This window comes from Myotis yumanensis, unplaced genomic scaffold, assembly GCF_028538775.1.
Source record: "Myotis yumanensis isolate MYYU_CA2020_CCGP unplaced genomic scaffold, mMyoYum1.0.hap1 SCAF_3, whole genome shotgun sequence".
NCBI classification, from domain to species: Eukaryota; Metazoa; Chordata; class Mammalia; order Chiroptera; family Vespertilionidae; genus Myotis; species Myotis yumanensis.
This window is the reverse complement of record NW_027223754.1, coordinates 9,301,035-9,313,612: the sequence shown is the minus strand read 5'-3', so window position 1 is coordinate 9,313,612 and position 12,578 is coordinate 9,301,035. Positions and strand designations below refer to the sequence as shown.

General features: G+C 38.9%; 1 protein-coding gene across 1 annotated transcript in view; it reads right to left on the bottom strand.

Annotated features, from left to right (window-relative positions):
- LOC139005924 (cytochrome P450 4V2-like) overlaps nt 1-12,578 on the bottom strand; it is a 32,092-nt gene that overhangs the window by 8,984 nt on the left and 10,530 nt on the right. Inside the window, exons 2-7 of the mRNA XM_070408237.1 lie at nt 9,206-9,318; nt 7,723-7,808; nt 6,778-6,968; nt 6,328-6,397; nt 4,669-4,795; nt 2,695-2,880 (exon numbers count right to left, since the gene is read on the bottom strand). Coding sequence (XP_070264338.1) covers nt 2,695-2,880; nt 4,669-4,795; nt 6,328-6,397; nt 6,778-6,968; nt 7,723-7,808; nt 9,206-9,318 — 773 coding nt within the window. The remainder of the gene's footprint in view (nt 1-2,694; nt 2,881-4,668; nt 4,796-6,327; nt 6,398-6,777; nt 6,969-7,722; nt 7,809-9,205; nt 9,319-12,578) is intronic.

The window sequence follows — 12,578 nt, the reverse complement described above, 5'->3', positions numbered from 1 at the left end:
GCTCTCCAGCTAGGTTCAGTCACCAGGTTCTTTAGCCAGGTTCTATCCAGGTTCTTTTGCCATGTTCTGTCTAGGTTCTCCAGTGAAGTTCTGTAGCCAGGTTCTGTCCAGGATCTTTTGCCATGTTCTCTGGCTAGGTTCTGGTTAGGATCTGACGTTTATTGTCTTGTTACATCCGTATTTATACCAGCCGATTTTAATCCTGTCAATTTCTATTACAAAGGTTAGGGTATTTCTTATCTCCATTCCAGGGAGTAAAGATTATGTAGCTTAACTACCCGCCTGGCACTTAATTAAGGGGTTGTATCCCCTCCCTAACCTCAGGGAAAAATCCCCACCTGAGGAAACAACCTTTCTCAGAGAGGTGACCTTGGTTAAAACACATGGCACTAAGGAGAGCAAACATATTAAGAACAATATGCTATATATGCCAGGTCCCTTGAAACATATGCTGTGCAGATGTTTCTTTCCTGCAGCGACTGTGTCAAGCAACAAGGATGGACCGGCTTCCGGCATCTGTGAACAGCCGCTGGACGCACTCATATCCAACCAAGAGCTGAAGACCCCGGCTTCAGAAACTCATACTTCCCTCTCCTCGACTGCAGACTTCTGGTCACCGCATTCGCACCGATCCAGCACACAGGCACCGAGCCCCAAGATCCAGTGGCGGCTCACAGGTAACTCTCTGAGTCACCGCAAGGCACGACCCTGCCTCCAGCATCCAGTCCCCATAGTAGTGCCGCTTCAGCATGCAAGGCCCCTGAGCCCACCACCCTAGCAGACAGCTCCTGGGTGCCTCTGTAAGCCACCCCTGGGCACACGTATCCAACTAAGGTAGCATAGCTCCCCAAGCAGAAACTGGGACTTGTCCTCCAGGTCAGTTGCACATCACGATCTTGCAGCTCCAGCTGTAGGTCCCACAAGCACACGGACCCAGCAGATGGCTCCTGGGCCCCTCTGTGAGCTGCCATTGGGTGTGTGCCTCTCCAACCAAGGGCGCACAGCTCCCTCAACAGGATCCACCATATGCCCCTCCCAGATGCCTACCTCTGGACACCTTGGTGAGTTACTGAGGAACCTCCTCCCCCACAAGGTCATATTGTTTCAGCCACAGACTCCGAGATTCCCACAACCCCAGCTACTGACTCCTGAACCCTCTCGTGATTTAGAGAGAGAAATCACTTTGGCCACAGTCCCACTGCCTCAACCACAGACTGTAGGACAGCCGCCTTTGACTGTCATGGGCTCTAGAACCCTCCTAGTGAGTTATAGAATGACGCTACCCCAGCAAGAGTCACACAACACCAGCCAAAGTCACAGTACCTGAGCCTCAGGCCCCAAGACAAATTTCTCTCAAGCCCATGGACTTTGGGAACTCATAGTGAGCACATACCAGTGAGACCTCAGGCAACCCTTTCCACAAGAGCTGGAACCACAATCACATCCACAATAGCTTGGACAACGAAATTGGGGGTGAGTCACATTGCCAATCTGTGATGAGACTTCATCCACGAATAAGAAATTAACATTTAAGACCCAACTACATCAAGAGAACCCAATAGTTCAAGTAAGGGCCTCCACTATATCACCAAACACAGGAGATCTGAGAGACTGCACCACTGGGTCCCCAAAATCACCAACTACATAGCACCACCTCCAAAAGAACCTGGGTAGCAAAGCAGTTGGATCTAAGACATAGAAACAATTAAAACATTAATTGTTTTAAAAAATAGAGAGACATAAAAACAATCCCCAAAGGAAAGAAAAAAAATCACCAGAAAGGGAATTGAATGAATTGGAGGCAAGTAACTTGTCAGAGAAAGAATTCAGAGTAATGGTTATAAGGATGCTCAAACGTCTGGATGACAAATACACACAACTCAATGAGAAGTACAAGAAGAAGCATAAGAATGTCACCAACATGAAAAGGAATCAAGAGGAAATGAAGAATGACATTAGAAAACATAATAGAAAACTTCAATAGCAGACTAGAAGAGGCTGAGGACCACATCAGCAAATTAGAAGACAAGGTAGGAAAAAACACACAAACAGAGCAGCAACAGGAAAAGAAACTTGAAAAGCAGGAGGAGACCTCAGGGAGTTTTGGGACAACAAGAAAGGAAACAACATCTGCATAATAGGGGTGCCAGAAGGAGAGGAGGTGGAGAAAGGAATAGAAAACCAGTTTGAAGAAATAATCACAAAAAACTTCCCTGATGTTGGGAAGAAAAAAAATAACCATACAAGTCTACAGCTTTTTCAGAAGAAGAAAGTTGATCTGGTATTTAATTAGGGTCTTAAACTTTGTAATTTCTAACTACAATATAATGACTCTTCATCATTTATAAGAAGCTACTTCAAAATGTGATAAGACTTTTAAAAAACGCTAAAAACATTTTTAAAGAATTCCTATATATTATTTTTTTAAGTTAAAAAGAAATTGAGAACAGATCATCCCTATACCAAGGATCCCAACATATTTTAAAATGTGGCTACAAATAATTCCTGCTATTTCATGTTATTTCTAATTTTACTATTAAATGCTTTAACACGTCTAAGTATTAGTGCTGGCTATTTCTTCATCCTTAGCATTTTCAACTCCCAAGATTAAAAACAAACATTTTCTTGTTATGTAACAGGAACTGTAATTTGTTTAATGATGATACCTGAGACTAACATGACAACACAAAATACCTCAAACATAAAAGTGTCCACTTCCTCTCGAATAGCCTCCAGGCTTAGCTTGTTCCCTTCATCATCCATCACATTTAAAAGCAGGTCGAGAAAAGCCTTGCGTTTTCTGTTGGAGAGGGTCGTGCCCTTGTCATCACTTTTACCTTCTTCATCTCTCTTTATTTCATTGGCCCGTTCCTTGATGACCTGTATGATTTAAATGATCACATGCTTTTGTGTGGAATTTGATATGGCCTAATAATCCATTTTCCTGTGAAAATATACTAGCTTCTTTAACAGATTTTTTTCTAAGCCTTTCCTGTTCTGTCTCACTCAACAGGAACTTAGGTTTTTGTGAAAACATAGTAAAGCTTTCTGTGAACATTTTTAGGGCGTTATTTGATAACATTTTTAAAACAAAGTTAATGTCAGACAAATAGATTGTTTTGAAGGACTATTTTTGCAGCCTTTCCAACATGGGAATAGAGTGGTAGTCTCCTGAATAGGGCCCCAGCAAGTTGAAAGAGCTCATGAGAAAAAGTAGGGGTGGTGGAGAGAACACAATCATTATATAATAGATTAATTATAGATTACTCTAATTACGTGTTGTATTGGAGAAAAGAATCAACCTGTATGCTTGCCGCTCCTTCTGCCTAGAATGCTCTTGCCTCAGAAACCAGCATGACTAGCTTCTTCCTTAGTTGTAGATCTCCGCTGCCCATTGTCACACTGTCAGGGTCATTGCTACCCTAGTCCCTAGCACTCACTCTCTTCCTAAGCCTATTTTACCATTTTTTTTCCCATTTCACTTACCACATGAAATTGTATTTGTTATTTAGTGACTTTCTCCTTCAACTTTAGCAGCAATTTTGTGTTTATTCATTGATATATTTCCAAACTTTAGAGCACTGCTTGGCAATTTAAAAATGTTCATCAGGTACGTGTTGAATGAATAAAAGAATGAAAGCCCCTGAGCTTAATTTGGTTACACATTTCAACTTTCTCCTCCTTTCAGGCAATTGTCCAAACAAGATTCTGCTTTGAATGAACAGATGCCAAGTTCCATAATGGCAAGCACCATGTCCTCTCTTTGATTCTTGGTGGATCCCCTAGTGCCTGGCACTCAGTATGCAATTTTTGATATTATCCATCCAATTTGGAATTCATTCATTATTGATACTGATATTAATGCATGAAATTTGAAGACAAGTGTAATTAGACCTATAAAATACAATCTGTTCACCGTTCACCTCTGGCCAGCCAATTATGCTATACTCCACTGAGGGCAGCTCACTCCAACATCTCAGTCATCTAACATCTAGGGACTCTAACAACTTGATCTGTTGGTGGAGGCAGTACCTCATGGTCAGTAAGCAATGCCATCATATTTTAAACTAAAATTTACAGCAAAGAACAAATATAATTATTTCAGCACTTTTATCAGTACATTTAAATTATAATGCATGTTTTCAATTGATGTTTGCCTTTTCATAAACATACTTTTAACACAAAGACAGACTATATCCAGAACATTACTATTTCCTTGTCATTAAAAATTAAATAATAATATCTAGTTAATTTTTATCTTTTTTCAGTTTAAGATACTGCTATAAATGCCCTTTGTCTTTGAAAACCATTGCCTAATCCAAACATTTTGCAGAAGATTCTTATATCACAGATCCTTGTATCTTTATTATCTTAGCATAGCACCCATTTTGTTAATAGACTATAATAGCTTCTATCACATTTTGTAATTATTTATTTATAGACAACCTCCCCCAGTAGACTAACATCCCCCAGTAGGGAAGATTAATGACTGGGTATGTTAACAAACATAGGAGTCATGCACTTATAAATGTTCTAGAAAGTATAGTGGTAGGGGTTGCACAACATTGTTAATGCCCCTAATGTCACTGAATGGCACACTTAAAATGGCTATTATGATAAATTTTATGTTATGTATGTGTGATCACAATAAAAAAAATGAGAACTTACATTGGTGGTAAAATTATGTAAGATCTTTAGGTTCTTTCTGTGGTCCCATCCTTCCTTAAACAAAAGGTACAAAACGTCATGCCAGAACCAAATCGTCTTCATTCTTCGATGTAGCAAATCACTCATCCTATAAACAGGATGCAAATGTATCAGCTGATATATTAAAAATGTGCATTGCTTGTGTACCTATTTTGTGCCTGGTCTCAATGAGGGTAATATGTGGCAACGATGATAATTCATCTTAGCAGCTACCAAGAGCTCCATGCTTTATGCTCAACAATGAAGGCATAGGTTATTACACATTCAAGGAAGCTTAAAAATTAAATGGGTCTTTTAGAGGAATAAAGAATCCATTACAAAATAATCTTACTAGATGGCCATCTGACCTCTCCTTCTATATCTCCAGGAAGAATTCCAGACCTCCCAAAGCTGCTGTAGTACTTATACCACAGGGTGGGATGAAATCTGCCTGTTTAATGTCCACACATTTGCTTATCACTCGTCTGGCTGTCCTCTTCTCTAGTAAAGTGTCCCTCTGTCACATCCCTGTCCCGAGTCCCTCCCTCAACATTTCCGGTGATGGAGCAGAAAGACCTAGGCATGATCTCCTCCTTTGAGAGCAGCTTACAGGTCAATTCTGCAGAGCGGCCTTTCTTGGTCACTCAATCTGTGGGCCCTATTGCTGTTTTCTTCTCGAATATCAATCAACTTAATTTTTTCTTTGAAGCAGTTATTACGGTTTATAAGTTTATACTTATTTGTTTTGATGCTTGTCTCCCTGTTATTCTGTTTTGTGGACCACTATAAAACTAGTCAGTATCTTGTGTAAAGAATGGCAGATTATATATGCTAATATGTGTTAAAATGAAATGGGCAGTGGACTCAAAGACAGAATTCCTTAAATCAAACCCTGGCCCTGCCTCTTTTTTTAAAATATATTTTATTGATTTCTTACAGAGAGGAAGGGAGAGGGATAGAGAGTCAGAAGCAACGATGAGAGAGAAACATCGATCAGCTGCCTCCTGCACACTCCCCACTGGGGATGTGCCTGCAACCAAGGTACATGCCTTTGACCGGAATTGAACCTGGAACCCTTGAGTCCACAGGCCGACGCTCTATCCATTGAGCCAAACTGGTTAGGGTGGCCCTGCCTCTTAATAGTTAAATAATCTCAAGCCATTTTTCAAAGTAAATATTTCTATTTTAATAAAAAAAATAATACACACTTAGTGTAGAAAATATGGGAAGAGAGAATTAATAACAACACAAAAAACAAGAGAAGCACATAACACAAAACAATAATCACAGCTAACTTTATGGAATAATATCTACAAGTTTTTTTAATGAATAATTTTTTATACATAGTTATCATGCTAAAAATATTTTTATCTTTATTTTATCAATAAGCATCATTATGTAATTTTTCAATATATCATAAAATAATCATTTAAAATTATACCATAGCCTGGGTGTGCCATAATTTACACAATAAATCCTCTACTGTGAAAATACATGAGTAAGTTATTAGGTTGATTTTTAGTGCAATAATTCATTGTGAAACAATGAAAAAGATACAACACAGACAAAAAATTATTAGCAATATTTTTTAAAGCTTAAATCAATAACAATTTTAAAAATAATTAGAAGGGCTCTGTTTACCTATAAACTGCACGGACATACTCAGAATCATCATTAGTCTGAGCATCAATATTCTTGCCCATAGCTGTTTCTGCAAAATATGGGTGAGAAGCAGCCATTAAATTTATATACATGCCTTCTGTTTATGCTCCAGTGGCAAATACTTCAAAAAAGACATAAATTCTTATATATTTTAGAATTGTTCCTTTCCCCTTTCACTCTTGCACCTTTTGTTTCTCCTACTCCCTGTCCCTACTCCTGTTTCCCTCTGACCTTCCTGGCAGGTTGGCTCTGCTCCAAGCCCTAGCAGTGGGTAATGCTTCTCAGGAGCCTAATTTAGCAGATGGACCACTCCAAAGAAGCCAATATCCTTTCTAACCCCTTCATTTGCCTTCCCAGTGGAATGTTATTTTCTATTTAGGCCATTGTATGTTTACACCGTAGCTCTAGAAACAAATCCATGAGACTTACCACAGATGATATCTAAGGCACAAAGAGTGATGTAAAAGAAGCAGTTAAACTTTTCTCCGTCAACATGTTTTTCAAGCTTATTAACCAATATGTTGGCTTGTTCATTCATGACACCTAAGAAGTCTTCCAGAATGGTAAAATGGAAAGTGGGTGTTAACATTTTTCTCCTGGAGCGCCATTTGTTTCCAGTACTAGAAATACAAGACATGGTTACAAAGAAGAGAAAAGCAACATCCAAAGCAAGTAAAGCATAGTCAAGACAACAAATTCTTCTTAATTACAAATTCCCAAATGCTTTGGTCAGAATGTCAAGGGGAGATTCATATGCAGTTACAGGATATGCATATTTTAGATATCTTTCTACATTACTAATATTTAAAAGAGCACTCATCAAAATTGAAAATTTTAAGAATTTTTCTAAATTTCTAAGTTCTGAGTTTCCAAAAGTTAGAAATTTCCCCCCTTTATCCAACTTTAACCCTCTGAAGATTAAGGAGCTCCATGAGTCTACTTGATCTCTAACCTCTTCAAAGTCTCCAAGTCCCCACCGAACTCCTGCTTCCTCTTTCTCAGTTGATGGGGTCCTGTTGCTGGATGAAAGCTCAAGGACTGAGATTACTGTGCTCCACTGACTTCTCTGAGGATGACTGCCTTTTTCATTGAATTTTCAATATTTCCCTGCTCAAAACTTCCCTGTGCCATACTCCATTTCTACATTGGGACATTCTAACTCTCCGTGGAACACTGGTGATCATCATTATTGAATACCATGGCTGGAAATTACTCTACACCTTGGGTTCCTGTCTCTCAGAGGCCCATTATCACCCAACCTTTCATCTTCTCCCTACTACCTGACAGCACATTCTTGCTACAGGAAAACTACCCCGTGTCAATGCCTGACATAAGTTACACACAAGACAGCTTTACCAATTTACACTGACTTACCTGGTAAGAAGTCCTAGGCCAAGCCATGGTTGTAGGAATGTGTACAGATAAGACTTGTCAATTTGCTTTGAGCTAGTTAAAATTACCTTAGAAAGAGAGAAAGGAAAAATGAGAGATAGAGATATGAACGCAACCATAATTATAAGAATACTGGGCTAGAACACAACTACTTTCTAAAGTAACATTTCATAACAATTACTTCTTTGTGGTTCATTTTCATTACTATGACTCAAAGAAATTTAACTTGTGTTGGAGCATACAACTGTCTCTCACTCTTGGGGACTATCTGGAGTTGACTGAAAGGAAAATGTCCAAGATAATTCCCTGACTCCTGCCATGAATTAGGAGCCAAGTGGAGTTGTTTATTGAGGGTAGGAGTGAGGGAAGGGAAGGTCGGTGAATCAAAGGATGACCACATTTAGGGAGAAGGAAATCACAAGTTCATTATCAGGTATGTTGATTTGGAGGCATTCATGTTGACATAGTCTGAAAGCAGGTATGAAGCTCAGGAAAAAGGCTTATACTAGGTACACATTTGAATGTCTCCAGGATATAAGTAGCATTGGGAACCATGGGTATAATTAGGTTGCCTGGAGCCAAAGTAAAGCAGAAGGGATGAGCATATGCACAAAATGCCTCTCAGGATCTTGCTGCAGTTCCCTACTTTGGACAGATCTCTATCCACATGTACTAAGCCCAGTTATACTAGGCCAGCAATGGATGACATCCCATGTGTGGCCCTCTCCCTATCTCCTCTGGAACAGTGCATTGGGCAGTGTGGTACCAGAGACACTCTAAGAGTTTTACCACAATGAGTAAGAAAAATGTATCCAAGCCCAGCACCCCTAGGAAATTCTGCTGTTAATTTTTCTCTATGAAGAGAAAGTCTGTTTTTCCCATTTTTACTTCCTGAACCAAATCCTTTGTCATCAAAGCATAAGATAATACCCTCAATGTCATGATAATAAGTAAAAGAAAGGTAAACAATTCTTAGGACTAATTTCAATAGCGTAAATTAACAACATCTTCCCCATCAATATCAGATTAATGTTCTCTTTTAAAAAATTAACTTGAAATAATAAAAGTATAATGGATACTCTGAGCCTCTTAAGAGAAACACATATATTTTATTAGTCTTATATTTTTGTAATCTTAAAACAGTCCCTGGAAGATTATATAAGCTCACCGTGTAGAATAATCTATTTATGGTTCTGTTCAATTGAAGACTTCTCAAAAAATGGAGGACAAATATATTACTTGATACCAAATGTGTATAGACATGTAGCAGCTGCTACTCTTCCCAGAACTCAGACTCTATCTGGAAAGCATTAAAGGGCACCTTCACAACCTTAGATATTTAATGGTATCCTCATTGTATTGAATTCAATTAAATATAAGGACATATATTTGCTGTTTATTCTGATGAGATTCTCACACCATCAAATATACAGAGAAACATTAATCAAAGTCACCATCTACTCACCTCTATAGTTTCGGCTTTATCCATGGCTATTACTGGTACTGTGCCAAGCCAGAGTTTTAGCATTGGTACATGTCTGTATTCTTCACTGTAATGAATCAGCTGCTGGAAAAACTCTAGGAGAAAATATTTAATTTTAATTAAGTTCCTTACTATGTCATTTGGCTTTTTTACTCTTTTTTACTTTAGGCAACTCACTTAATATCTCCCAGATCTTTCATATCTTAAAGCTAAACCACACAGTTGCCCTTACTAAATATTTAATGAATGAATTATGAGGCTAATTTAATTATGAATGATATATATGCAACAACCTGGTTAACTGAGAAATGCCAAGCACTGTGGATGTTTGCGGTGACCTTATCACATGCCTTCCCCAAGAACACCGAGGTTGTTCAGTTTCTCCTGACCTGCACAGGCTACTCTCCTATAGAAAGGGTTACCTGTCCCAACTCTCTAGCCCTGGTAGATAGATGCTTCCCTTTCACCCTCTCTAAAACAGTATTGAAGTTCCTCAACAAATTGAGATTAGAGCTACTATATGATCCAGCAATTCCTCTTCTGGCTATTTATCTGAAGAACGTGAAAACACTAATTCAAAAAGATATATGCACCCCAATGATAACTGTAGCATTACTTACAATAGCCAGGATATGGAAGCAACCTTAGGTGTCCATTATTGGATGAATGGATAAAGAAGATGTGATAATATTGGCCCAGCTGGCATGGCCCAGTGTTTGAGCGTTGGTCTGATCAGGACATATGCCCAGGTTGCAGGCCCAACCCCAGTGTGGGGAATGCAGAAGGCAGCCAATCCATGAGTCTCTCTCATCACTGATGTTTCTCTCTCTCTCCCAGTCCCTTCCACTCCGAAATTAATAAAGAATATATATATATTTTAAAAGATAAAATATTGTCATTTGTGATTTGAATGGATATTAAGGGTACTATGCTAAGTGAAATAAGTCAGACAGACATGGATAAAAACTGTCTGATTTAACTCATGTAAAATATAAAACAAAAAGTAATAAATGAACAAATATAACAATATAAAAAAACAAATTCAAAGATATAGACAACAGAATAGTGGTTACAGAGGAGAAAGAGAGTGGAGAGAGGGCAAAGTAGGTAAATGGGGTTAAACGAATGGTAATAGATGGAAACTAGACTTTTGGTTGTGAGCACCCAAAAGAGTATACAAACATCAAATTATACTATTGTACACCTGAAATTTAGATAATGTTATTAACCAATGTGACCTCAAGGAAAAAAAATAATTTAAAAAAACTCTTGTTTTACTAATCCTTCAACTTCTCAAATGTTTCAGGGCCTCTATAGAACCTCTTCTCTTTGTAGGAAACTCTTATTCCTACTGCTTTTTGTCTAATAAAACTGACTTATTTTTCAAGTGTCATCTTAAATGTGATTTTGCTGCAAAGTCTTCTGTGATATTCTGAACAAGATTTCTGGTAATATAACTTCCCAGATTGGCTCCCATGTCTAGTACAGGCACCAGATCTCAGTATTTCTAAATACTGTCCTACAATAAAATAAGCCAGTTTTCCTTGGAGAAATCATTGATTTTAGGGCCGAGGAAGAGAAAAATACAAGAAGAGTGGAATATATTATGGTACCGGAAAATAAGGACGTGCTCAAAAAGTGATGGGGCCATGTTGAAACACCAAGCAGCCAACCTGAAAAGCTCCTAATGCTCCAAACAGGGACAATTTGTGCAATAGAATAAGTAATGATAGAATTAGTTTGTATCACTTCTCTAGTCAATATCTTATAGTTTTCAGTGTACAGGACTTGCACCTCCTTGGTTAAATTTATCCCTAGGTGTTTTATTCCTTTAGATGCAATTGTAAATGGGGCTGTTTCCTTAATTTCTCTTCCTGGTAGTCCATTGTTAGCATAAAGAAATGCAAGTGATTTTTGTATATTGATTCTATATCCTGCAACTATACTAAATTTATTTATTAATTCTAACATTTTGGGGGGTGGAGTATCTAGGGTTTCCTATATGAACAATCATGTCGTTTGCATTCTTTTTCTTGCTTAAATGTTCTCACTGGGACCTATAGTACTATGTTGAATAAAATGGTGAGAGTGAGCATCTTGTCTTCCTGATCTTAGAGGGAAAGCTTTCAATACCACATATGGTGTCACTGCCAAAAATGCATACCCTCAATGAAACTGAAAAAACAACAGACAAATCCAAACTGAGAGTGATTCTACCAAATACCCGTTTCAGAAAATGTGTCAAGGTCTTGATGTGTATGGAAAGACTGATAAACGATCACAGATTAGGAAAGATTAATATTGAAGAACATAACACAAGGAAGCACAACTCCTATATGCCAGCTGAGATTTTGAATTGAGTCATGGAACAGAAAAAAAAAAAAACAACACTAGGAAATGTTGTAAAATTGAAATAAGGGCTGTAGTATTGTTAAGAACATTGGACAAATAATAATTTTCTAACTTTGATAATAATACTAATTCTGTGAAATAACACCATCAGAAGAGGCTTGCTGGTATATGGCATATGTGAACTCTATATTATTTTTACAACTTTCCTGTAGTGTTAATATTATTTGAATAAATAAACATTTATAAAGACAGGGAGTTTTATTATTCTGAAGCTGAAGAATAAAAAGTAAGCTGGAGGAAGATTTAACAATATTTTTTAGTAGAAGAGAAACACATACACACGATATCAATATACTTTATAAATCCCTAATATGCAAAGTATCCCCTTGGGAGTTTTACCAACTGGGAGTTCCATCACTTGCTATGACATGTGCTGACCACCAGGGGACAGTGCAGAACAAAGGAAGGCTGAGGCAGGTGGCCGGCAGGTGCCAGGGACCCTTCCATGCATTAATTTCATCACTGGGCCTCTAGTATAATCTAATAATAGCCTAGGGCCGTCACGACTGGATGGACAACCGAACACCTGGGTCCCGGCTATAGGAGTCACTCCTGGGTCCCAGCAGCGATGGCTGCGGAAGTCAGGCCTGGGTCCCTGCGGCAGTGGGAGTCAGGTATCGGTCCATCACCAGTTAGAAGGTATCTCAGGATGAAGACCATAACCTGAGCCAGAACTCAAGATGGTCGCCTGGCCTGGCCTGGCCCCTCCTCAGAGGCAGCACCTTTCCTCCATGTATACTGCAGAGGACAGACAGAGATGCATAAAAGGCTGGGGCCATGGTGCCCCATCCCTACCCTACTCCCCTGGCCTCCTTCACCTGTGGCCCCCACAGAAGGGTATGTATGAGAGCCCTTCCCCTGCTACCTCTCACCACTGTCTCTGGCCATCCCTCAGCACCCAGGCATATCGGCTTTCAAACTTGCCCTACTCACTTCCTCTCAC